This window comes from Stegodyphus dumicola, chromosome 1 (genome assembly GCF_044657685.1).
Source record: "Stegodyphus dumicola isolate Sdum_Otavi_A_Nest chromosome 1, ASM4465768v1".
Taxonomy (NCBI): Eukaryota; Metazoa; Arthropoda; class Arachnida; order Araneae; family Eresidae; genus Stegodyphus; species Stegodyphus dumicola.
The window spans coordinates 53,704,285-53,732,145 of NC_140768.1; the positions used below are offsets into that span (position 1 = coordinate 53,704,285).

General features: G+C 34.2%; 1 protein-coding gene across 7 annotated transcripts; it reads right to left on the minus strand.

Annotated features, from left to right (window-relative positions):
- Window positions 1-146: 146 nt before the first annotated feature.
- LOC118194716 (uncharacterized) lies at window positions 147-25,070 on the minus strand. 7 transcript variants are annotated; one of them, XR_015040584.1, is made up of 4 exons: window positions 24,470-25,070; window positions 18,358-18,413; window positions 1,724-1,862; window positions 147-509 (listed from the first exon to the last, which is right to left on the minus strand). XR_015040584.1 is itself a non-coding variant. In XM_085814584.1 (3 exons), the coding sequence occupies exons 1-2, from the start codon at window positions 24,891-24,893 to the stop codon at window positions 18,394-18,396; spliced, it is 444 nt and encodes a 147-aa protein (XP_085670710.1). In that variant the 5' UTR covers window positions 24,894-25,070; the 3' UTR covers window positions 147-509; window positions 18,358-18,393. The 7 variants fall into 7 exon arrangements, 4 of the variants coding, with proteins under 4 accessions (XP_085670710.1, XP_035221793.1, XP_035221795.1 ...); XR_015040582.1 differs by having other exon boundaries at window positions 24,193-25,054; XR_015040581.1 differs by having other exon boundaries at window positions 18,358-25,054.
- Window positions 25,071-27,861: the final 2,791 nt, after the last annotated feature.

Here is a 27,861-nt window from a genome sequence, read left to right on the forward strand (position 1 = left end):
CTTGGCTTTTTATTTGTTTCTTCAATAACAGAAAGCAAAGTCTTTCTTTGTCCTCTTTCTAGGGTATTTTCATTGCTAGTATATAGAAGTATATATATATATATATATTGGTGTATTGCTAGTATATATATATTGGTGACGATAGCTATCGTAGTGACTGAGTTATTAGCAAACAAACACACAGACTTTCTTCTTTATATATATAGATTTTGAAATTTTTCCAAAATTTAGTAATTCAGGTAATTACATATTTTTAGCTATTGTCTTTATATTAGTTTGCTTTCCTTTTTGCAAAATGCTACTTGTGATGTGGCCATTTTGAAATTATTCAAAGGTAGATCATGTAGATTCTAAAAGTGGCTCACATAAGGGCATAATACGAATAACATGGTTGCACATCTTCAGGCTCTGCCAGATTTTCAGTATTATTTGGAGACTTGACAACAGATTCCACTGTAAAACTGAGCTCTCTAAATTCATTATTATTTCTTTGAAAGTTTACCTGTGTCCTGTTTGGGAAGGAAGAGAACATCAAATACATAATGAGTATTTTGTGAAACATAGCAATTATATTGTTGAATAGGCAATAATTATTTAATTTAGTATTAAGAACAAAATTTGAAATCATATTTTCTATCTCACTAAACAGTATATTTTTAAATATATTTACTAAATTGGGCTTATGAACTGCAGATAATTTAACTAGATCTTAATTAAGCATGAAAAATAATACAAGCCAAGGATCTTCTTTCTTCAATGTGATTATCTGAAAAGTTCTTTAAAAAAAAGTAAACTGTAACATCCTAATGGATTTTATTCTTACATGATTTTTCATGTTGATTATCATTAGCAAAAATAATTTCTAAGAAAATACTGCTGGTTACATAAGTTACATTCACCAAAAAATTACCAAATAAGAATTAAGTGAAATTTATGTTAAATTTACAAAGTATATTATATGTGTAATATTTTTGTGTAGCTTTGCTCTGTTGCTAATGAGTATATAAATATTTATTCTTTGTGCATCTATTATGCAGTTAAATACTACCATGGAAAATTAAATTTCTAGTAGTGAAGATGAGTGGGATTTTAAGTTAACAGGGCTGTAAATAGTACTATTGCAGATTGCAGTTCTAATAATAATTGTAATGACACTAGTATTTTTGACAGTAACTCTGAGACAGAACAGAACAGCAGAGGATGGGAATCCCAGACCTGGCATGCACAATTTATTTATTCCCAACCTCCAAAAGTCGATCTGAGGAGGTGCCAACACCCCCCCCCAGTCAATCTGAAGGGAGTTTAAATGTTACACTCGCACAATTAAAATATATTCAAGTACAGTGTTGAATGGCTAGCATCCACCGAAAATTAAAGTCAGAAGGTTGACATCATCTGTCCCTTAGTATTGACCAAGGGGAGTTAACTCAAGGCAATTATGAAATACTATGCCCTAATTTTGAATATGGATAATACAATGCCCTTATGTAATAAACAAAAATATTGAGCCATTAAATGAGGCCAGTCATATTTATTTTTACAGAAACATATATACAAGGAACTTTAAGTATTTATTACTATTCTTTTGAATTACAGTAATAATTTAACCACACCACCTTGAACTGATGGTATATGTTATAGTAATAAATCCCAAGCTTTTAAGTGTTAAATGTTAAGTAACATTATAAAATTATAGCAAGAATGCATAATCTCAAACACTAACTTTTGAACAGCCAAGAGTGTTCACTAATATACAGTTTTCAGCTATATGTGTATAGACCTAACACTGCCTATTGCCATCTTCCTCTTGTGAAGATCTGCTTAAATGCTTCAAAATGAAATGCAGTAGTTCATGCAGAAAACTATAGAAAGAAAATATAAATGCCATAGCAAATTAAAAGAAATTGGCTACAAAAGGATATATATACAGATGACTCTTCAAAATATTTAAGAACTAAGATTTCAGAGGAAAGTGCAGGTGCTTTGTATATATTGTTTTACATTGTTAATAAGTTTACACTGAGAAGATATTGACCTTTTATTACATGGGAAGAATAAAAAAAGTACATAACAAAGTCTGTATAAAACTTTTTGACCAAAAGCCCAGGAACTTCAGTTGGCCTAAACAGAACAGAATACAAATATAATGTGTAATACAGTTTTATTATAATAGATTTACAAGGTGTTAAACCATTCACAATGAGGCAATAAATGTTAAAAAAATTGTGTTGGGTAGTTTTTGTTTTATACAGTGTAAATATTTGGATAGGATTTGATTATTTAAATTATGGCAAATCACACAATGACTATGTGCCTAAGGAGAGAGATTTCTAAAGTATATTATTTGCTTGAGTTTTTATTCATGTATGTGACTATCTAAAATACTTAATAAATTTATACCACTAGAGTAATTGTCAATTTTTGATTGATAATCAACCTGGGTAACTCTTGATAATCCAATTATGCTTTATCATATTTCAGGTTAGTAACAAATAGGATATATCTTATCCATACGATATTTATTTAACACAAAGAAAATTATTTTATATTTAACATACAAAACTAAAAAAAATTGGTTTTGAATATTTACCTTCGATGGTAGATACATGTATCTAAAAATGGCATTTGTGGCATTAAATGCCACTGCTGCTCTGCAGATTCGGCACTAACCTTTTTTTTTTTTTTTTTTTGGCACTAACCCTATATATAGGGTTAGTGCATTCGGCACTAACCCTATATCACTTACGTAGATTTTGCCACTAATATGTAAGCTCTTCATCTGTGAAGTAAAAGGAAAAATATAGCTGAAGTTTTATTTCAACTACTGTAATTAAAAATTACTGTTTAATTATTAATGCTTTATACAAACAGTTATACTAATATCATATGAAATTTTATCAAAAATTATTTATACAAAAATAAAATATGGATTTATATACATTTGCATGAGAAATGAAGAAAATGTACTTTTGAAAATGAAAGAACTTTTAACATATTTATAACTGTTGATCTTCACAGGTAACTGGATACTTTCTATTCAAAATGGCCACCTCACAAGTAGCATTTTGCAAAAAGGAAAGCAACTAATATAAAGACAATAGCTAAAAATATGTAATTACCTGAATCACTAAATGTTGGAAAATTTTCAAAATCTATATATATATATATAAAAAAGAAAGTCTGTGTGTGTGTTCACTAATAACTCAGTCACTACGATAGCTATCGTCACCAAACTTTCTACAATTTTTTTCTGGGACCTGGAAAAGGTCGACGTGCACTTAAAAAAAAAAAAAAAAAAAATAGAGCTAGTAATTAAAAATGCTTAAAACGTTTATTTTTGCCCTCATTTTTCCCAGTTATGATTCTATGATTACGTAGTAAGTTGTGGTATATGTATTGAATATTACTTGTTTCTTTGGCATTTTTTATGCATTACAGTGATGCATCATATTCCTTAAGATGTGTAATATGCAATCACACGAATTTTCAAATGATGTCATAAATAATACATTACACTCAACTTAACTGCCATCGAGTACTACTGCTAGTGTTACATAATTAAAAGAAGGTTACTGCACATGATTTTCATAAAACACTGTACATTTAGATGTAGTTTAAAGCAGTTAAATAGAGTATTTTGCAATTATTCCCAGACTAGCAGTCTGAAAGGGGGGAAAAAAAGATAAATGTGATACTTACCATTTCGATTTAGTCCTTTGGCAACCAGTAACCAAGGAACATCTTCTCCTCTTTTTATTCAATATTCTTTTCTTCTGTTATCACATAACACTTCTGCAATTAATTTGCAGTCAGACATAGTCAAATCCTTTGCCATGTTTTCGCTTGTACGATCAACAAAATCCCATGGTAGTTTCCAAGTTTGTGATTGGCCAAGTCAAATCCCTTTAAAAACTGGTACTGGTTGCTCGGATCAGGTTAGGCAAAGCAGTTGAGTTAGCTTACGTATCTTAGAAGCAAAGTTTTGCTAGTGCGAACAGGCCTTAATGGTAAATCAGGAATAATATTGTTTGTGTTTGGGATTGGCAGTATTGTAAGGTAAGCTTACTCATTGCTTGTCTGGGGTAATGGCAGGAATGTTGTTTTGCAAAACTGATATTCCAGATAATGTGTTAAAAGTTCTGTTTTTTCACTTTCAATATAGTGGATCCTTTGGGGCCTTTAAGGGCAGAATGATGTTGTAGCATTTCTTGTATCAAGAGACACTTCTCCACGGAAATTTGTCATCAGTAGACAGGGAGTAGATTTGTTAGACTAGTCTAGTTGTGTCTGTCTGTTCGTTAGAAGCCTAATCACATTATATAGTCAATTCATATTAGCTTTGTCTTCTGGATTTCTTGTATTCGGTGTACATTTCAGTGGCATTCAGTTTTTTACTAAAATCTTTAAGTTTAGGTAAGGTTTTTTTTTTTTTTTTTTTTCGTGAGCTTTTTTGCTACAGGTGTCTTAGGCAGAGATGATGCTTTCAGAAACATCTTTTAACTTTCAGTGTCATCCTCCAAGTGCATTATTGGTATGGTACAGTGATTGTTGTTTATAGCAGGCACATTTCAGCCAGTCAGTAATAAAGCTTCTTCTGTCTAATCATATAGCGGCTGATACCAAGGATGACCATAACTGGGTTATGGTCAGAGGATAACTTATCCATAAGTGTAATATGCAACGGGTTGTTTCCTTTTTTTAAGAGAAGAAGGTGCACAAGTACATACCACACACACATTGCTGGTAATCATCGAGGAACAGTGAATGACAGCCTGCTTATCCTTGCTATCTCCGCATTGCAACACCCTATATTTGGTCGAGGGCTCGTGAGAAATGAACCATGCCCCAATATTTCACTTCCAAGACATTGGTTGCCACCATGTGACCTTTTGTCTTACACTTCAAAGCTGCCTGTGCACCCATGCGACAACATGATGTGTGTCTGATGAATTAGTTTCCAAGTAGTACAGAGCGAGCTATTACTACCAGCCTGTTGATCACTGAGGACCTTGCACTTGCAGCATACTGAAGGAGTGTGTTGTTGATCTGACTCCTGTATTTTTAATGAAGCAGTATGGAATGGTAGTAAGTATAAAAAATCATTTATTCCATATACAGAAACTAAATTCATGCCTGAAGCTCTGTAGCAACTTTTCACTTCCAGCAGAATCACTAGAAAGACTCTGAGGAGAGAGAAAAGTTGTGACATAAAAACATACACTTGATGTGCGCCTCTTGCTGATTGGTTGATGCATGATGTGGTACATCTGTTGCTCGCATGAATGAAATGTTACAAACTAACAACATAACAACCATCTTTGAAACTAACAGTTTTATTGAATATCTCCAATGCTCTATCATAAGACTGAGACCATGTCTAATACCGATTCAAAATCTAAAAACTTTTTCAACTGTATCTCAGCATTATCATAAATCAATTAACAATGCATTAATTATTTCTTATGTGGCAAATCTCCAATGCACCAGATACCCAAATACCAAATGCTAAGTTTTGCAACAGTAAATTTGTATCAGGTACATAAATTTGTCCAGATCTTATCAAATCAAAAAATATTTATAATCTATGAAGATCAAGGTCTACTAACACAATAATTTAATAGTGACTTTCAGACTTTAACTATTTTACAGAAAGGGATACTTTCGGTTTTGATTCTTCCTGCTGACATGTGTTCCACCTGGACAATGGCTGATTTCGAAACTTCTGAAGTGATTCCACCTTTTATTCAAGTTGATCTATCTCTTTGGTTTCACAAGTTGGAAATGAAGTTTGAATTAGTAACTCCTAAACCAGTATCAGAACAAAAGACCAAATTCAACTATGTTGTGGGTCACTTGCCACTTAATATTGCCATAGTTGTTCATGATGTCATCATTCAGCCTGACGAAGTCAACCCATATGAGGATTTGAAATAAAAAATTACTGAAAGATGTTTCAAATCAAAGATTTGAGAATTTAATAGGCTGCTAGAAGGTGAATGCCTTGGTGATCAGAAGCCCAGCGAACTCCTCCGCATTATGAAGCTTTGAACACAGAAACACAATTATCGGCGACTTGCTCTTATTTGAACTACTTAATCAAGCGATATTCCTGTCCAGACTATATTATCTCTCTCTCTTGCATTACTTTGGATAAAAATGGTGAAAGTAGCTGATCAAATTTTTGCTATAAAAAACAAGAAAATTTTCGCTACTGTCCTTAACAATGACACTTTTCTGGAAAATGAAAGCTGTTCTTCTCAGGCTCTACTACATGAGAAAATCAAAGCTCTTCAGAAACATAGCTTAGCAAAATTGTTTTCGGTTGCATTGTACATAAAATACTTTTTTCCCTTAATTCAAAGAAATAATTGCACGAAAATTAAAATAATAATAATAATAATAATAATAATAATAATCAATTTTCCTATTTTAAGTAGAATCATTAAAATGAAATTCTAAAATTAGAACCTAAAAATTTTTTTCATAATATACTTTTATTATGAAAATGTATTGATCTTATATGATATGAAGGACAAGACTGAAATTTGGGCTAAAAATATATGAGTATATATAATGGCTATAATAATAGTATAGCAAAAAGGAAATTCACAATTAATAGATTCTGCAGAAGTAAAATGGAAAACAAAATTCCATAAATTTTATTTGTATGTAATAGAATGAAATTATATGTAACAGAGAAATTAAAAAATAATGTTAAATCACAAAACTTTAGAGAAATTAAAAAATAAAGTTAAAAAAATCTGAAAACGTTCAGATTTTATATTATGCCCAAAGAGGCATTTTTTTCATTTGCACATACATACACATTTTAAGAGCACTTGGGCTAAAAATATTTAAAAATAGCATATCTTTAGAATTTCCGATAGAGAGTCTCGTTTACTGGAGGTAAAAGTATTTTATTCTGTACATTGTATTGCCACTGCTCACTTTGAAATCATTGAGTTTCTTAATAAAAAATTCATTAAGTTTAAAACTTATGAAACAGATAGTGAAACAAATTGAAAACATGGGCTTCCAGGTGTCCATATTCAGGTAGAAGACTACGTTATTCAAAATTTGATGGCTCTAGGTATCTTTTTTTCGCAATGCAAGAAACATACATATGTTCGTGCATATTCTTCATTATTTAATTTCTTTAAATATAATACAGGGTGATAATGTTTGGTGGCCAAAAAAAAAGTGATACAGCTGTTTACAGTGATTCCACACAAAATGCCATTTTTAGACTAATAGCCCTTCTGACCTAATGCCCCTTTGGGCTAAAAAACATAAAACTGCTGATGTTTGAACAGCAAAAGAATGGTTATTCGAAAAGTATTACAGTTAATTGAGAATTTTTTTTTTTTTTTTTTGCATATCATAGATGAATAGGTTTGTTCTACACCACAAAAAAGAAGGGATCTTTGTTCAACTTGTTGAGTTCTAGCGTACAAAATCATAAATGCAGATATCTATTACAGGTTTAGGTTATTAAAATTAAATGGCTTAGGCATGAAATTTATAAGAATACAACTGCATCGAAGATTCTAAAAATCCTAAGTGCTGTATACCACTGACACAAACTGACATAGCCCTATCAGGATATATATTAAGTGACATCATACATATGCAAATGGCTCACTATTTGATGATCTTGGAAATGCAGAAGCAAAAAAAAGTTTTAACATCTTATTTTAAAATTGCAGTTTTAATATACAATTTCAAAATTATCCTTCGGTCCATTTGTTCCATTTTCTAACAAAGTTCTGTCAACCTCTTATGCAATAAATAATTAAGTTAAGATTATAAGAATACTGCAAAGAATTAAGGGCTGCCTTCGTGGAAAACCTTTTGAGGGAACTTGGCTTGTATTCAAGTTACGCATGAAAACCAACCATGCAGCCAGCCTGTTCATCTAGTTTGACCTGCTTTGGGCAATTTGAACCCAAAGCCAGTCGAACTACCAGCATTACCAGTGCAAGAGATTAATGCACTGTCTCAAATGCATTCTAGGATACTGTGATGTGCCAGGTATGTATGTATGTATGTATGTATATATATATATATATATATATATATATATATATATATATATATATATACGTAGGTAAGTTGAAAAATAAGTTTCCCCTGTCGACTGTGGTCAGAGTTGTGTATGAAAGTCAAAAAATAGAATGAGACATTAAAGATATGAAATATCTTTATTTTTCCACATAGGTACCAAGTGCATTGATACATTTGTCATATCGCTTGATAAGCTTTAAAAAGCCCTCCAGGAAAAAAATCAGGGCTTTGCATATGGAAGAAGCGTTGAACGGCTATGGGCGAAAGGCGACACAGCAGGAAAACGCGCAAGTCACCGATACACCATTGGGTAGAGGTCGCTGCAAATCAAGCAGATGGTGCTGTTGCAGTGCCTGCGCAAAGCGGAGACCAGCCTCTCGTTTGAGCCCCGGTAGGTATGGAGAGAAGGTGCGTTTTGAATTCGTGGTCAAAGGAGGAAGTGAGAGCGGTTATCCGCTATGAATAGGCACGTGGAGTATCAGGAACAGAAATTCATAACCGCCTCGTGGAAGTCTATGGGCCAGGTGTGATGTTGAAGCAAATGGTGCGGAGATGGTGTCGCACATTCAGTGATGGACGTCAGCAAGTGGAGGACATACCGAAAGCTGGACGAACGCGCACGGCCACTACAGATGCAAATGTCAGGAAGGTGGATGACATGATTAGAGCAAATCGGCGTATCACCATCGATGAAGTAGCGGAAAAACTTGGAATCTCACATGAGCGAGCTCAAAACATCATCCACGACATTCTTCGATACAGAAAAGTGTCAGCACGATGGGTGCCCCGACAATTGACCTCGACACACAACACTGCGGAACAACGCATGGGGGTCAGCCTGGAACATCTCGTGCGTTACCATGAAGATGGCAATGACTTTCTGTTTCGGATTGTGACGGGGGATGAAAGTGGGTCCACCATTTCACGCCAGAATCGAAGGCCGCATCTATGGAGTGGGAACATCCGTCATCACCTGTCCGAAAGAAGTTCAAGACAACTCCCTCTGCAGGTAAAGTGCTCCTCACAGTTTTCTGGGACACCCAAGGAGTTTTGTTGCTGGACTTTTTGGAGGTTGGAACCATCAATGCTACACGCTACTGTGACACCCTGTCGAAATTGAAAGAGGCGATTCGGAAAAAGTGGCCTGGCCTTCTCACATCTGCCGTTCTGCTGTTGGATGACAATGCCAGACCACATTCGGCGACAGCAACGCAAAACCATATTGAACTCTTGGTTGGGAGCACCTACACCATCTGCCATACAGTCCTGATCTCGCACCAAGCGACTTCCATCTGTTTCCGGCTTTGAAGAAAAATCTAATGGAAAGGCGCTTTGGAAGCAATACTGAAGTGAAACAAGTCGTTCAACGCTTCTTCCATATGCAAAGCCCTGATTTTTTCCTGGAGGGCTTTTTGAAGCTTATCAAGCGATATGACAAATGTCTCAATGTACTTGGTACCTACGTGGAAAAATAAAGGTATGTCATATCTTTAATGTCTCATTCTATTTTTTGACTTTCATACACAACTCTGACCACAGTCAACAGGGGAAACTTATTTTTCAACTTACCCTCGTATATATATACATAGTACAGATGTATATTTTGTATGTGTAATGTTTTGTAAATGCATAGTACAGTGCATAATACCATTACATTATTGCTTTCACAAAAATGAAAGAAATGCTGCTTAACACTGTAAAGTTGTTATTTATCGAAAATATTTTTAAGTTGCAGTACAAAAACAAAATGTCTCAAAACACCAATGGCTGCATAAATAATAATAATAATAATATTAAAAAACACTGTCTGAATAGAACCTTTGGGTTTTACCTTTTGCCCACACACCTAATAAGTTAAAAAAAAGAACAGATAAAATACAGCAGCAACAGAAATTAATGGTTCAGTAAAATTAAAAAATCATATTAACTAATTCATTACATACAGTGAAGATCAAAACAATTAAATTATAATATGCAATAATTATGATGCTAACTCAGCGAATTATCAAAGTATATACAATTAATTTCTAATTTAATGAGGCCAATGCTTAGCTTAACGTCATGGTTAATCCTAGGGAGTTAAAAAAAATGGGAAAGAGGAATAACCCACATTATAATCAGTTAAAAAAACATTAATAATTTACCTGATTTTCAAAGTTTATTTGGTTATGTAAATTAAAATGCTATTTTTTAAAAAAAGAAAAAATACATATTAAATACAAAGATAAATATCACACGAAATGATGGATCTAAGTTATAATTGGCTTTAGATAATATTTGCAACAGAACTTTAACATCATCATCAAGAGATTTGTAAGTAATTTTTCCATTCAGTAATAAACAAACTTAACTTAAAAAAAAAATTCCTGATTAATTGGGAGTTGACTATGTCTTACACAGACACAAAAAGTGCCAATTTGGAATTTAAGAACTTTCATAAATTAAGAAAAAACCCAAAGTATTTTGAAGTGGGGGGAGGAGATACTGCCTGATTAATCAGTAGTTGACTGTATGTTTCATGCAGAAAGAAAGATTGCCAGTCAAAATTTAAATTTTTAAAAAATTTAACTGCAGATTTAGTTTTATACAAAACTGCCAAGCATTCTGAGGAAGGCAAACACAATGTTCTTTTTTGATTCCTAGGGACAAAAATTTGCTTTAGCAGCAGACTATTTTACCTTTCTGAAGAAAGAAACTCTGTACATGCCTCACATAAAATATAAACAGTTTTCTATAAAATTATGTAAATCTATGGCTGGTTTTGAATTATTTAGAATTAAATATATTGCAAAAGTATTAGAAAACTTGTTTTGAACTAAGTGAATAGGGTGTGTCATACCCCAGTTCCAACAAAATACCGATAAATCATTTTCTGAAACACACAGGCAGAGAAAAAGCGGTTCTGAACGTCAACTACAACTAGAAACTCAGCTACTGAAAGCAAAACAGAATTTCAGTTTCACAAGTTAGGAATATTCCAAAAAAAAATCAAATTGAAAACAAGGTAAGAGAAAGTTTACTAAACATGATGAGAGATTTATTATTCGAAAATTTGTGAAAAACCCACGTTTGAGTACTGTAAAAGTTTCTGCAGAATTTATTGCAAAGTTTTCTACTTCAGTTTTACCTGAAACTGTTCGACGAGTTCTCAGAGAAGCTGGGTTACATGTGCATTCTGCCTGTAAAAAATGTTTTCTTAGTGAGAAAAACAGAAAGCTTAGGCTTTCATTCGCAAAATCAATGATAAATACACCTGAAACGTATTGGAATAATGTCCTATTTGCTGACGAAAGCAAATTTAACATTTTTGGTTCCGATAGTCAAATAACTGTATGGGGAAGAAAAAATGAGGAACTTTATTCTAAGAACTTAGTTGGAACACTTAAGCATGGCGGTGGATGTGTTCTTGTGTGGGGGTGCACGGCAGCATCAGGACAAGGTAATTTGGTATTTATTGATGGCATAATGAATCATTCTCTTTATTTAAATATTTTAAGAGACAATTTAAAATTATCAGCCCAAAATTTGCACCTGTGGTGTCTCTATAATTGTCCACAGGTTTTGAAAACACCTCATTTGCCAAATTTAAACCCTATCAAACACATTTGGAAAGAATTGGAGCTTTTAGTACGAAAACACGACATCCAAATGAAAAGCAAACTCAAAACATTCATGATGGAAGAATGGATGAACATTTATACAGAAATTTAAAAAAAAACCTAGCAAAATTTATTCCCTTACGCTTAAAAGCCGTTGTGGATGGAAAAATGTAAATATTTACAGGGTTATCCAAATTAAACTTCCCCAACTCAGAGGCCTGGAAGTTGCTGATAGGTGGCGCTGCAGATCAACAAGACATTCTACAGATGTTCTATATGTGTGCCGTGGTTCTCCACAATTCTTTCCATTCGCAAAGCAGTGTGTTCCACAGTGGAACGCAGTAAGTCCACATTAATTCCACGAACATGTTGAATAATTGCGTCTTTCAGGATGTGCCAAGGTTGCTGGGTGTTCTCGGTAGACCCGATCCTTTAAGATTCCCCATAACTGAAAGTCGCATGGCGTGAGATCAGGCGAGCAGGAAGGCCAAGCTGTAGGGAAACAGCGGCTGATCACACGTGCATCGGTAAAATTTGCCCTAACACCTGTTGAATATCGTTGTTGTAATCTTATGTTGTTGTAACACCAGAAGCCACGAAGAATATGGGGAGGTGCACCATCCTGCATAAATATCGTGTCCTGGAGGCCGCCACGTTGTTGCAGTTCAGGGATCACAAACGTTGTCAACATGTCCTGGTACCTTTTTCCTGTGACAGAGCAGGTTTTGAACCCTGGTGGAGTCACCTCTTCAAAAAAATAAGGCCCAATGACGAATGTTGCAGTGAAACCGCACCATACAATAACCTTTGGAGGTTTCAAAGGCACTTGATGGATTGCGCGAGGGTTTTCACTTGCCCAAATGCGGCAGTTGTGCGTATTCACTTGACCATTCAGGTGAAAATGGGCCTCATCCGTTCAAAGGATGTTCCACGGCCAAGCAGTATCGACTTCCATTCTGGCAAGGAACTGCAACGCAAATGTTTCCCGAACTACAGGATCCCCATCGGACAGCTGATGACAACTATGTATTTTGTAAGGAAAATAACCGAGGATTCGACGCATTACACGCCAGACGGTCGTATAGGGCATATCAACAGCACGAGAAACAGTTGGCATACTGACAACACCATGTGGCGATTAGCTAGTGGGGTCCACGACTGCCAAAGCAACGTCTTCTTAGCGTGCAGATTCCACAACCTGTCGTACCTGGTAAAATTCCCAGCTGTCTCGTTCTTTCAAACGTCTTCATCATGTCTCGTAGAGCGCGTGGTGTCATTGGTACTCGGCATATGATCTTCAGCCGACGGAATATTGTTATCGCAGCACAGAAGTTCTCGTCATTCTGGCAGAAAAGTTTGACTAACAGAGCTTTGTCTTTCAAAGTCGCCATTGTGCATCAGCGAGCTGGAAACAACTGCCTGTGCAAGGCCTGTCTTCCACTTTTGTAGGGCTCGTCTTTTGGATACGTTGCGCAGAAGCTTTATTTCTGCAAATCACGTTGCTGCAATATGCCCATTACTAGTGTTACAGCGCCACCTATTGGTAACTTCTTGTACTAATTTTTTTTGTGTACTAAATCTCGAGCGCATGATCTGAAGTGTCTGTTTTTAAAATTTCATCACATTATGACCCATACAACACTCTGCACAGGCCTCTGAGTTGGGGAAGTTTAATTTGGATAACCCTGTACTATATGTCAAGATTTTTTTTAAGTGTACGAAGACTTTTGTGAGATAAAATGTTTGTCATTTTTTGATTATTAATTTCTTAAAAATAAAGTTTCGCTATATTTTAAACATATTTCATGTAATTTTGTTTCGAATAGATTATAGATCTTACTCTTACTATTAAAATCTCATTCAGAATGTTTACTTTTAATTAATGGATAGAGCCCTATTTCAATAAAATCATAAGTGTACGAACACTTTTGGGAACCACTGTATATATATTGTTTGTTTGTATAAATTTAGTACATAGATGGCAGTAATGCTACTGCATAAACTAACTTATTTTCCTAGTAAAAATTCGGTAATATCAATAAATTTTTACACAGTTCTAAGATACTTAAATGTATAAGTAAATAACATAATGTCTTGATGAAGTTAGAATATACATTTATATTTCAAACAAATTTCCAAAGGTTTGGAAAACTCAAGGAAATCTTCAGTCCCCCTTAAGATTTGAGAAAGAGGGAAATCCTAGCTTTATTACGAGATTAATCGAAAACCTAAATAGCTAGAATAGTTGATCACTAAGCAAGCTTGCAAACCACATCATACACAAATTTTTCATTACTTTTACATTTCAAGATCAAACTTTGTTTACATTAATACAAGTTGAAGATTTCCAGAGTGGTAAAAAGTATGTGCAGAAGTATTTTAATCAGAGGACTTTTAGGATACAAAACAATTATTTCTTAGTTTGAGATGAAATACTCTGTGCCGAATAAAGCCATAACTTCAAAGAAAATCTAAAAAAACAACAGTTTTCATGTAGTGAATTTTATAAGAATGAAGTTGGAAGAGAAGTAAAGTAAGTCACATTTTATTTACAATAAATTTTAATTATTCTGTAACATTTTCTAACAGCTTATACATTTTCTTTGTAAGGCTCTTGTGGATACCACAAAAATTCTATTTCTTGAAAAACTAAACTCATAACTTTCACAAAAGACAAATTGAAAGGCTCATTTCATTTATATGGAATATAAGTATTTCATCCTACCTGAAATGCTAACAAAATTGGTTATTTCACAACATCAGGTTTTAAGAGGTTGCCCTTACGAATGTGACGGTCAGCAGATAGTGCCTACTACCACAGTAGTCTCAGGCTGGATGTATATTCATAGATAAGGTGAAAATATTTTTAATTATAGTATGAGTTCAGTGATCAAAACTAGAAAGAAACTATGCACACAGCAGTCATATGCTTAATCAAATACAAAGTTTCGAAGTATAAAGTTCTTATCCTCATCAGAGCACACATAATAGTTATGTTTATTTATTTACCGTAATTTCCGGAAGAAACGCTGCGGCGTTTACGTGTTTAAAACTTAAATTTTCAGCGGGTGCAGCGTTTCTACCCATGCGGCGTTTAGGTGCACTAAAAATAAAATATTTCCTACGATGGTCATTGTACGTAGTTTGGATGGCCTTGTCATTGTGCATAGATTGGTGCTATTCCCACACAAAAGACCACTCAGTTGCTTTTTGCGAACGTTATTTTGTTTACATTCTTTCCCTTGAAGGGACCTACATGCCTTATTCACCCTAAACGAGATCTCAGAACAATAACATTCTTCCCCCTTTCAAATCAACATTCTCATCAGTTTGAATAGTCTCTCTTCTCTGCTCTTCGATGAATCTTCCAGGACCCATCCTCTCCTCCCCCCTGCCTTTTCTGCAATTTTTTTCAAAGGCGGACACGATTCCACCTGCCTCGCAATAACGAACTCTGATGTATTTCCCCTTCAGCATGAATGGATTTTTCTTGGCATTCTGCCACATACAGATCCCATCAGTTTGGGTACAAGTACTTATTGGATAGTTTTTAAGTAAGAAGGGAGCGGAAATTTTTTGAAAATGTCTCTAAACGGCACAGAAGCTACAGTTCTTACCTTTAATTTATTTTTTAGTTATGGTTTCATTTCATGCATTTTTCTTAACTGGTATGTCATATATCAGGACTTAGGTTGAGCTTTTGCATCTATACCCCCACGACGATGTCACGCGCAATTTAATCTATTGCGGCGTTTACGCTGATGCGGCGTTTCTGTGTAATTTTAATTTTTTTCCCGCCATTTTTCTCGAGTGCAGCGTTTACGCTGATGCGGCCTTTCTTCCGGAAATTACGGTAAGTTGCCTATCCTTGATATTTTCAGATGATCTTGGTCACAGTTATTTTTCATACATTAACAATAAATACAGTATTTCGTACATTAACAATAAAATAAAATTCATACATTAACAATAAATACAGTATATACATTAACAGTAAATACAATATAATTTAACCATGAGATAAGCCTTTATTAACCTTCTAACTGTCATGCCCGAGATTCACTGGTATTCCAAAATGTCACGCCCGAGTATTACTCGTGTCATGCACATACTCTATGCTACCGACCAAACCTGCCGGAAGAACAGACTTATAGCTGAAAGGAGAGAGGGGAAAATCTGGCAACGAGAGAAGAAATGTGCTTGATGCGAGAAGAACGGCATGCTCATGAGAAAAAATTTCAAATTAGTTTTGCTGTATTCCGAGAGTAGAGTTGGTCTTTTTTTTTTTTTTTTTTTGTTAAGAACTGAGAGATGCAATGTATTACTTGTGCGTTTGATGTAAATGTGAATAAAAGCAATACTTTGTGAAAAGTTAATGTGTATTTACAAAATTTAAAAATGTAGCTCATGTTATCCTTAAAACTGCATAAGTGACCCAGTTTATTTCCTGCAAATAGAGTCGACTAATAACATTCATAAGTGGATGGAAAACGAACCGACAAAGATGAAAGTGTCAAAGGATCGATTATATGACAACTCGGGCTAATTTTTTTTTTTTTTTTTTTAGTGCATCGTATTGTTATACCCGAATATATATCGTGAGAAGTTTATTTCGGCTTCAGTTCAACAGATGGAAAAATTTTACTGAAGGTTTTAAAGGATAGAGATTAAAGTTCAAAGTGCGCGGTATTTTTTTGATTTTTTTGACTGCGAGGCAAACATTTCATTTTTGAAATAAAACAAAATTGACAATTTATGCATCCAAATCATCAAAATAACTTGACAGTTAAAAGGTTAAATGCACAGAAATAAGTCAACATTGTTTTCTTAAACACTCATTCATATCATAAATTAATACTTTTTATTGTATTTAGAAACTTGGAATAGCAGATAACTGTTCACACCATTCTTTGATAAAGTTTGATTTATAAAAAAATTTATTCTACGCTGAAATGTTAGATAATATGTACATAAACTTTGTATTAAAAAATGCACTTTTGTCAAGTTACAGGTAGAAAGACTCTGCAAATCCACACGTTCTACATAGTAAAAACAACAAAAATAAATATATATTTTTTTTAATTGCTAAACCTAAATCAAGTATAGTTTATATCCAAATTATGATTATTCACTTATTATTTCAAATCCCTTGAGTGTTAAAAAGTCATCAAGTTACCAATGAGCAAGGAAGTTGAGATAATTAGTAATTGAAAAATAATTTCCTTAAAAGTTCTACTCCTGTATTTCTTTTACTTTCTTCGGGAGAATAACTTTCAATTACAAAAAATCTATATATTCAAGAATTCATTTATAAAAAACCTACAGGTTATAAAATTACACTCATATCCATAAATTAAGGATAATTCGGAGTCACGCGGAAATCGAACTCTAAAATAAATATATCACCTTAAAAATCACTAAACACATCTTCAAGAATAATACGCAAATTTCAGGAAGTAACCAGATGACACCGATGGTACGTCACAATGACGAGAGTGTAAGAGAATGATATATAAGGAATACAGGCAAAGAAGTAAAATTGTTCTCAGGCGCTTTATAAACATTTCAGTGCAATAACCGAATAGTTATGACACAAAGGACGCATTTGGATGATGTTTTACATAGTAGAATTATCGGCCGTCTGGAATGTGGGCGTACCCAACTGGAAATATCAGACGAACTTGGAATTGCCCAGAGTGTCATCTCCAGGCTTTGGCAACGATTCCAAGATGATGGTAATATGAGTAGACGTTACAGCACAGGTCGCCCCAGAGTTACAATGCCGAATGAGGACCCGTATTTGGAAGTTACTGCCAAAAGAAACAGGCGGAGCACAGCCTCAGACCTGTCTCGTTAGCTCTCTTCAGCCACTGGTACGACAATTTCAAGGCAGACTGTGCACAGACGCTTAGACGTGCACGAATGTCATTCTGGAACAGCATGCACATTTGTTTTGCGGTGCCATGGGCGCACAATATGTGTTTATGGTTGACAACGCCCGTCCTCAGCGTGAAAACATCATAAGCGAATGCCTTCAATCGGAGGATATCACCTGTATGGACTGGCGAGCATTCTCAACGGACTTGAATCCAGTAGAGCACATGTGGCACATGCTTGGCCGACGAGTTGCAGCCTGTCAACCTCCTCCTACTTGTCTATTGGAACTTCGGAGAGCATTGCTTTTTGAGTGGTGTAATATCCCCCAAGATCAGATCGATAATTTGATACTCAGCATGCCTAGGCGTTGTACGGACTGTATTGCATCATCTGGGAGATATACAATGTATTAACAATCATACCAACCATGTAATCTTGGTTTTTTTGTAAATAGGGTTTTTTTTTTTTTTTTTTTTGTAATTTGCTCCAGGGAGAAAACATCGCTAATTTTTTTAATAATATCAAACATATAGCATCTTTTTTTGCTCTTTACTTTTTGTTTAATAAAAAAGCTTTACAAATAAGTCAAATTTGTTTTGCTTCTAACTCTTCCTTTGCCTGATTTTGCATTATCCTTAATTTATGGACATGAGTGTAATTTGGAATTTTTATGATAAAAATTGTATTTTTTCATTAACAGGACACCAAATGTTAATACTGGCTTAAAATATGATAGGAGATAGGAATGATAGTCTTAAACATATACATACTAGCTTCATGAAAAGAAAGGCAATTTTATAAAATTTAAAATACGTACCATGTTTCAGGTTTATCCCCCTTCTTTTTATTTATTTTATTTTCCAAACATCAAGACTAGAAAATTATGAAAAAAAATATAATATCTGAAAGAAATGTTTACAGTAAAAATATAACAAATGAAAAGTCATGGATAAATTGTAACTAACTATCACAATATTATTTCTTTAAAAGAAACTCACATTGCAATAAAAAATACAGCAAAATCTTAGGACGAATGTCAATTTGTGTTTGCTTCATTGTGATTGGTCAGTTATTGTATTGGGCTGGTATAAATTTCGAATTTAGAAGGGAAAGGTTAGGCTTGATCTTTGAAGGTAGTTTGTGGGGGTTTTAGTAAGAACAAAAATAGTCACTATGCAGATGAATCCACTTTAAACTGCACTAAGGAAGGGGAAAAATTAGGCATTGAGGAAGAGAACACATTTAATTATTCCAACTGATAGTTATACACCAATTCATTTTTATCTGTAGTTGACACTATTTTAGCAATCTGACTTCTGGATCCTAAAAGTAAATAAACAAAATAACTACCAGAAAAGGAATATGCAAACCTCTTAATTATTGTCTGCTCTGTAAACTTTTCTCATGATGTGATTTTTCATTGCAGTACCATTTTGGTGCTTCAGTAATAGTAACATATCATTATATTATGTGGTTTTTCAAACAAAATCTTTTAGTATAGGTGAAGCCTTTGCCTTAGAATTTAATTGCAACTGTTCATCATTCAGCAACTGCAAACACCTGCAAGCAATACTGATTCTTTCATCATGAGGTTGGAGTCAGCAGTTCAAGAAACAAAATATCAAAGGAAAAATTAATGGATAGATGTTTCTTCTTCCAGCATAAGCTGGAACAACATTGTAGTTGATAATAACTGGTTTGTAGTAACATAATTACACAAATATTTATGAGATGAAATAAAATGCCCTTGGTGAATAGTTACACTGGCACCTTGTATCCAAAAAGTATCACAAAATATTTTGAGAAAAGACATAATGTTAGCCAAAAATATAAATTTGTAAAATATGTTATTAAAAATGCAGGGATTTGAAGAAAAATTAACGGTGTTTTTTACATTATAATTCTGACCTTCTATTAGTCTTCTTCTATGATGATTAGCAGTAACTTTTACAAAATAATTCTGGCCTTTTATTATTCTTTTTCTATTATGATTAACAATACCTGCACTTGCCAGCTGCACTAGTGGTCAAGACTGTTAAACCCAGGCAAATGGGCTGTCCGGCAGGTTATTTTTTACATGTATAATGTGAATGCAACAAAACCTTCCTTGGAAAGTTCTCCCCAAATGCTGGTTTAACATGTTGAGCACCAAGTGTATTTCTTAGGCAATCCCATTCAGGCCATGCGTGCTGCTTACCACTGGCAATGTAGGGCCAGCGATTCTTATTGCAGTAGAAGATAGTTTACGTTTGGAACGTGATTCCTATAGGCATTCATTCAACATGTTACGTTCCAAGTCTGTTTTGTAAATAGTTACATTCTATGCAAAGATATTACAAAGCAGAGCCCAGAAAAGTCCGGAAAGAATTAGCGGTATCCCTTACAAGTTGGGAAAAAGAAGATATTCCATTGAACAGAAATGCAAGAATATCTAAAAAACGACAGCATAAACTCCACAGAAAACTGGAAAAAGCCTCTGAAGTACGGAAATATTGTAAATTATATTATAATAAAAATGCAACTGAAGCTGGTAAGAGTAATGGCCAGAAAAAAGACTAAGACAGTTGTCACAATTTGTAATAGCTGTAAGGAGAATGCTTACCGTGTTTCAATGAAATCCATTAGTCCTGTAATGAATCAAAATTAAGTAAATTTTAAATAATTTTTCTGTAATTCCATAAAACAGTGTAAATTGTATAGTTATATATCATTTACACGCTGTCAGCCAGCGGCGGTTGACGCGGCCTAAACGGAAAGTCTAGTGTCAGCCACAGATGGCTGAGATGGTGCTCAACGTGTTAATTAGGTTTATTTGATTATGGCAAAGCAATCGTGGGCTATCCGTCTAAAGGGAAGAAAGGAATTTCGAAGGGAATATGGCTCATATACACATTACACATGAGGAAAACGTCAAAAATACCTGTGTGGTGAACTCGTAAATACTCAAAAGCTTTTATGCCTTAAATTTGTTATCCAAAAACTAACATAATACAGTACAAAGTCCGATATCCAGGCTCGTCAGGACTTCGGCGATCCAGGATTTGGGATTTTTCTGAATATTAAATCATCTGTTTAAAATCTAGTAAGATGGCATGTAGAAATTAATTATACAAAATTAAAAATATGAAATCATGATTAATGAAATAATGAAGCATTTATGATCTAAAGGGTATCAAAAACTTTAAAAAAAAAAAGCTTAAATTGTTTAAGTTGCTTCATTTTTTTGTGCTAATACTTTCTCTTTAATTCTATATACAGGTAAAATTTCGTGTTCAGTTACAAAATTCCATTGTTCAAGTCCTGTAATTGCTGTGTCGAGAATTCCGACTAACTTGTTGATCGAAATTTTATCATTTCCAGTCACTTTCACTTTCCGTCACTTTCTTCACTATCAATACTGGTATTTTCTGCATCTAGAAACATACTACAGATTTTGCTGTCCATCAACTAATTAATGATTGGGCATTGTAGCAGAATTGCTAGGATGGGGCAAAGGAGGACAACTGTCCCTGAGTGAAGCATCATGGGATGCCAAATTGATGTTACAAAATTTTAGAATGAAATGTTTTCCATTCTTGACACACAGAAAAGGGTATAAAATCTTCACTTGTCCCCAGCCGCTGAAAACCCTAGCTACATCTCTGGAGCATTGTCACCCCAATGAAAAACTTCTATTATATCATCTCCATTTATTACTGCTTCTCCACATTTCTTTACAAAATCCATTAATTAGAAAATTTCACCTCTGGTTTGCGATATCTGAAAACCTTCAAATCTGTGGCTGTCGTATTCATTATCCTCATCATGAAATATGGTCCTTGGCCATAAATTATGCCACGCATTTTTTAAAGTATCTGGAGACACATTCTCCCACAATTTTGAGATCCTTCACACAGCAGATTTAATGCTTAAATATAAAAAAAAAAAAAATATTGGATAATCTACCCATTATTCAAGAAATTTAACATGGACTTTAAAAATGCTACTTAATATTTGCATTTCAGCATGTGCACTATTCCGATATCTATAGGCTGAATGATGGACACACAATTTGGAGGAAAGAATAATATGGATACATTACCTTTCACAAAAACAAAGTGAAGTATCAGCTATACAGATGTCTACAATCAGGACAATTTTTGTGTCATCAGGTAAACCAACTGAATTCAAATGTTGCTGAGCCTCGGGTATGAAATAATTTTCAAACCAATCATTCATTTATGCTTATGTCATCCATGCTCTTTTATTTGAACGATATATAATGGGGAAAATCTTTACTCCTTTAAATGCTCAAGATTGTGCATTTTTTCTGATTACAAAAAGTTTACATTTTTGCATTCCATCAGTATTTGTGCATACTAAAATTATTAGTCTCACTTTAAAATCTTTGACACCAGTTGGAGCCTTTTCTGAGCAGTTTCCAAGATATTTCGCCATACATATTGCCAGAAAAGATTAGTTTCATAAGTGCTGTAAATTTTTTTCTGGAGATAACTTTTCACTAGTAAGTTCAATGAATTCATCTGCAAATAGTTCAACAGCTTCAGTATCAGCTGAAGATTTTTCACCTGACAAGTTTAATTGGTTTAACTTATACCATGGTGATTTTTAAATCTGTTTGACCAATTTGTCGAGTATGTGCACTCAGTTTTAAGTTCATTTCTTCATGAAAAATTTTGGCTTGAGCAATTAGCATTGGACACATCAATGACACGCCCTTGCTGTGACACTGTCTTTGACACCCATTCAATCATCACTCTATCATGGGGTATTCTATTTCAATGATGCATCCAGTGCTGCATTATTCTTTTCTCATAGCAGACATAATTCCTTGTGTGCTGTTGTTCTTTCTATGTACATAATGATCTGTGTTTAATAATAAAACATTCCAGAAGTACAGAAACTCGACATTAAAATCCTAAAATGAAAAGGAAAAAACAGTGACATAATGCTTTTAAATAAGTCACATTCAGCTTCATGGATTCAGAAAGCTTTTAAGTCTGAGATTTTACCCAAAACTGCTAAAATGCTGAAATTCCCATAGAAGGGATCATACTCTGCAGTCACGCTGGCAAAAATTTTCACATAAGTAAAAAGTCGTCTGTGGAATGCTATGTGAAAATTTGGGGCTGCCACATAAATACTTTTCAGTGATATGGTGCATTGCCTTATCAATACTTTGTGTGTGTGTGTGGTTTATGATTGGGAATGTCAATAATGAGAAAGAACCAATTAAATTACTTAATGAATATCAAACTTGCAAGAAATCTTGTGATTCATAATCTTTCCTGCTCAGGGCTTAATTTCAAAATTTAGAAGTACTGTAACCCTATAGAAGACCTTCAGGAAAGAGGAACAAGAATAAATAAATGAATAAGATGACAAATAAAATCATTAACAATTGAAAAAAATTAAAGAATTCATTATTAAAATAATTAAATAATTAAAATTAACATTTAATAAAATGCAAAGAGATAAATTAGAATTTAATGAGCAATTTTTAATATAATTTTATTACTAAAAATAAGGTTTTTAAGATCAAAATTTCTACTGAAATTATTGTCCAGTTACATAAAAGAAGTGCGGAGCCTTCTTATTTAGGGCTCCGGTGCACTCCGGCTAAAATTACAAATTATCCCCACAACTTGCATAAGTGTTAAATTCATATATATTTCAAAAAACATAACATTTATTTAATAAATTATATAAAAATATTTAGATTAACAAAGTAGAAAATAATTAACTTGCAAATCAAATAAGATTTAAACATATTGATTAAGATTGATTGCTTAAGATGTGATTTTTAATTAGTATACATATAAAACAAACTGAAATATAAATAAAATATTTAAAATTGCAACAATTAAAATCATAATAGTCCTTTAAATTCTGTAGGTATATTAACAAAATAAAATGATAAAAAATGCAGCAACTCTTTTTTTAAAAACACACAGTGCTTATTTAAAAAACACTCTATTTGAATTTTGAATTTCTTAGGTCACTATTTTATGTTTCCTTACATTCCAGTTAAAAACGTGCAAATTTAAATACATAACTAGCATGCAAGTTGTCGTATTGACATTTCTTGTGATTATTAAATTTTCAAATGTGCTACAGAAGCAAAAGGCTAGTAGAAAGATGCATTTGATCATTTCTGCAAATTGTATAATGTCAATAGATAGATAACTATCATATTTCAATGAAAAGGAAAATATCAATAACTATCATGTATATAACCACTACTATGGTATTTTAACAAAACTCAGAATGACCTTTGCGCATATGTTTTTTCAAAGAATGTTTATGTCGATACTTTCTATCACATAATTTACATGTGAACACTTTACCATTTATGTTGCAAACATGTTTCTGCAAAGAACTAATACTGCTATATGTTCTCCCACAACTAGAACATTTTATTCTATCTTTACTTTTATGAATCAAGGAATGTTTTTCTAAATCACATTCTTGATAAAATCCTTTATTGCAAACTGTGCAAAGAAATGGAATTCCCATACTTCTGTGGCGGTGGTTGTGATGAACTCGTAAATACCTAGTACTTTTAAAAGTTGCTTTACATATTTTACAAACTGCAGTCTTTGTATTCAAGTGCATTTGACGATGACTATTCAAATCAGCCTTTTTAACATACCTCTTATCACACAAAGGGCATGGAAATGGTCGGTTTACATTATGCATTTCTCTATGACGATCCCGCTTATTTTCTGTCGTAAACGTTTGCCCACATACATCACAAGTATTAGCATGAGTTAAGACATGCCTTTGTAAGCTACTTTTGGTAGTAAACTTCTTATTACACATCACACATGTATGTGCCTTTTCTTTTGTATGGGTAACTTGATGTTCTCGCAAGTGTGATATTTGTGTAAAGGCTCGCTGACAGATTTCACAACTGTACGGTTTCTCACCTGTATGAGTCTGATAATGTTTTCTACGTGCACTTTTATCCAGAAATCTTCGACCACAAAAATCACACGCGTAGGGTTTTTCACCAGTATGTGTAAAACTGTGTTGTTTAAGGTCGCGATTTAATCTAAAGCCACGGCCACAAATATTACAGACATGCGGTCTTTCACCAGTATGTACCATAACATGCCTTAAAAATCGATTTTTTGGGAAAATATTACCGCACATATTACATTCAAGATTTTCGGATCCTTCGTGTTTGATCTTATGTAATGTTAAGTTATACTTTCGCTTGAATGTCAGATTGCAAATATCACATTTAAGTATTTTGGGATCAGATTCATTCTGACCACTGTTTATGTTAATGTTGTACGAGTTTTCACTACATGTTGTAGCACATGCATCTTTCAACATTGTTTCAGACATTTAGGTGATAAACAGGCCAGCTTTTCATCTCTAAGGCTGTGTTTACGGTTAGCCGATACACAGTGAAAATGCTAGACGGCCCACTCGCTGCGCAAAAAACAATTTTGTACTATTTGCGCATTTTGACCAGTTGTGGAGAAAGATGTTTACACACAGATCGTATTTTATTCTCGAGTGTAAAGATGTAGAAACATCTTTTTACTCGACTTCTGATAAAGATCGGGTGGGGGGAGAAAGAGAAGGGTGAAAGGAGTGTGGGAGGCGGATGAAAGAGAGTGAGGTCCGCACTAGCGGCGGCGAAAAAAGGGGGGGTGTCAAGTTCAGTGTCCTTATAAGATGTAGCCGCGGGTGGTAAAACCGCAGAGTCAGTTATGCGTGAATGAGTCAATTAAGGTTGTGAAGGCCCATTTACACTAGCGGAACTTTGAGCCTAAGAAACGCAGGCGAATTTGAAGACTCGTTTGAGAGCTTTTAAACAGCAATTTTTTCGTATTATGAGGGAATATTTAACTCTTAAACTCTTGAATAATGTTATAAGTTTGGCTGTTTATTTAAATGTGTACATATTTAGTTTCACTTGAAAAAAAAAGAGTAACATTTTCGCCATTTAGTGAAGCTAGCAACTTCCGCGTGCATTTCTTAGGCTCAAAGTTCCGCTAGTGTAAATGGGCCTTTATGTGGGAAGGATGTCATCAGGGTAACGATGTTTTTCTCTGGGACGCGGGGAGTGTCTGAGAGTGCTAATAAGGCTATTACCGTGGGTTTGTACTGAATAAAAGAAGTTGACAGCTAATCGTTTAATATACTCTTGAATAAGTTCGATTCGAAGGTCTCTGTGAATATAGATGTTGTGAAAGATGTTTACATTTATGTTCATAATTCTAACCTCTTTGGTGGAGATTATGGAAGAAGAAGGTTAGAATCGAGGTCTGTAGAGGACTTCTACGGATTATTCTAACATCCTTGTTATGGAATAAGTGATTTTTTTTTCTACGGAGACATCCAATGAGCAAAAAAAAAAAAAAAAAAAATGTTATTTAATTTTATCATTTACTGTTGAATTTACTGAATTGCTGTCATTATTTAATATAAATTATAAAATAAGGTAAGATCCTACGGTACGGCCCTGTCGCGAATTTGAAAATTGTCGCTAACAACAAAATTGACTGGTTTACTGCTCATTATAAACACCGCGTTTGCTGCTACTCTCCTCCGACTCCATTTTCCGTCCTCGCGGATCGTCACATTGTCACGAATACTAAGATCCAATTTGTAACTCCTATACTTCTGTCAAGTGAGGGGAGGTATTTATTAATGCGGATTTCAAATACAATGGGGTGGTGGTCGGAAGACAGGGCTGAAATTACAGAGATATTGCATCTGTTAGTAATGTTATTTGAGATAAAGAAGTTCAATTGTGGTGGCGCTATTGTACCCGTAATGGGTGGGCTCGTCTGGAGCACGAATGTTATAATTATTTGATTGAATGAGTTTAAATATGTAATTTCCTTTTTTGTTAGCAGGTCTTCGGTTCCAGCAGGGCTGTTTGGCGTTGAAGTCCCCTCCGACAATGGTAGAAGTATTAGAATTATAAGGAGGTGAATCAATTCTTGTGCGCTGGGATTATTATTTGGTGGGATGTATATATTAGAAATTTTTAATTTTTTATGTTCTATTACAATTTCAATTGTGTTACTTTCGAAAGTGGTGCTGGGATTAGGAATTTGAGAGTGTTTTATGCTCCTTTTAACAAATGTGATGATGCCACCGCCTCTTCCTGTCCTCACGATCCGTACGGTAGGTGTTATAATTAGCATAAAGTACTTTGAATGCTGGCTTAAGGTGAGTCTCTTGTATGAGTATTACGTCAGGTTCAATTTCAATAATGAGGTTGGATAATTCATCTTTTTTATTGTAAAGACCGTTTGCGTTCCAAGAGAGGATTTTTATGTTGCACCTATTCTTGAATTTATTAGAATTCAAGATGATTTCCTATTTTTTCAATGATTTCGACTACTGCGATTATTTTATCAAGAGGTGATTTCTTGGTTTTAATGTTTTTGAGTCCTTGTATCACTATTGTCCAGATTGTTTTTAGCGATGAGAAGTCAAAGAGGTCTGACAGGGAGGATTCTGCGGTGCTGGTAGTTTCTTCTGTTGGATTTTTGTTTTGAATGGAGGTTTGAGTGAGATTTTCGTTACTGTTTGATGTCAGTGGAGGAAAGTCCTGTCTTCTGTTAGTCCAGGGATTGATTGCTGGTGGAAGACTGGGTTGGAAATGAACTTGTTTGTTTTTTGGTCTGGCCGGACAATTTGAGAAGTTGGCTGGGTGAGGACCTTTGCAGTGATAACATATGGCTGGCTTGTCGCGACTATGTGTGCATTCTATAGGTTTATGATTGCCTCCACAACGGACGCAAACCCAGTATCTGGTGAAGAGCAGCTGTGAAAAAATCCCTGGCATCTATAGCATTGTGGAGGGCCAGGTTTCTTGCGTAATGATTCTATTGATACGTTCATATAACCTATGCGTTTGATTTTGAATACTTCCTTATTTTCTTCTGATTTTGGTATATGTACTAAGAAAAGCGGCATTGGTTTATTTTCTTTTCTGTTTCTTAATAGTGTAATAAAGTTAACCTTGAATCCTTTGTCAAGTAGTTCTTGAGTGATGGTTTAGGGATCTGTGGTGATGTGTAAGCCTCTTATTATGACTTTTGAAACTTTATCTTCGGGCAATAAGTAGGTGTGGGCTTTAAGCTATATTTCTTCAACTATTTTACGAATGAATCGATGTGAGTCAGAGTCTGCAGGTTGTATTTCAAGGCGGTGTCCTTTTAAGGTGCCAGTTATCTCTTTTCCGGTTTGCTTGTTTAAGATTTTTAAGAATTCATCCGCTTTTGGTACGTCACCTACGACAATAATTGGCACTTTATCAATTCTGCTTGTTTTGGGGCTGGAGTTTGGT

Bases quoted from the DNA above. Each gene is read 5' to 3' on its own strand.
- LOC118194716 (XM_035365902.2), bottom strand. From the start codon at position 24,893: ATGTCTGAAACAATGTTGAAAGATGCATGTGCTACAACATGTAGTGAA. The intron at 18,414-24,192 runs GTATGTTAAAAA...ATAATTTTCTAG, and splicing joins TGCCCTTTGTGTGATAAGAG to TCTTGATGTTTGGAAAATAA.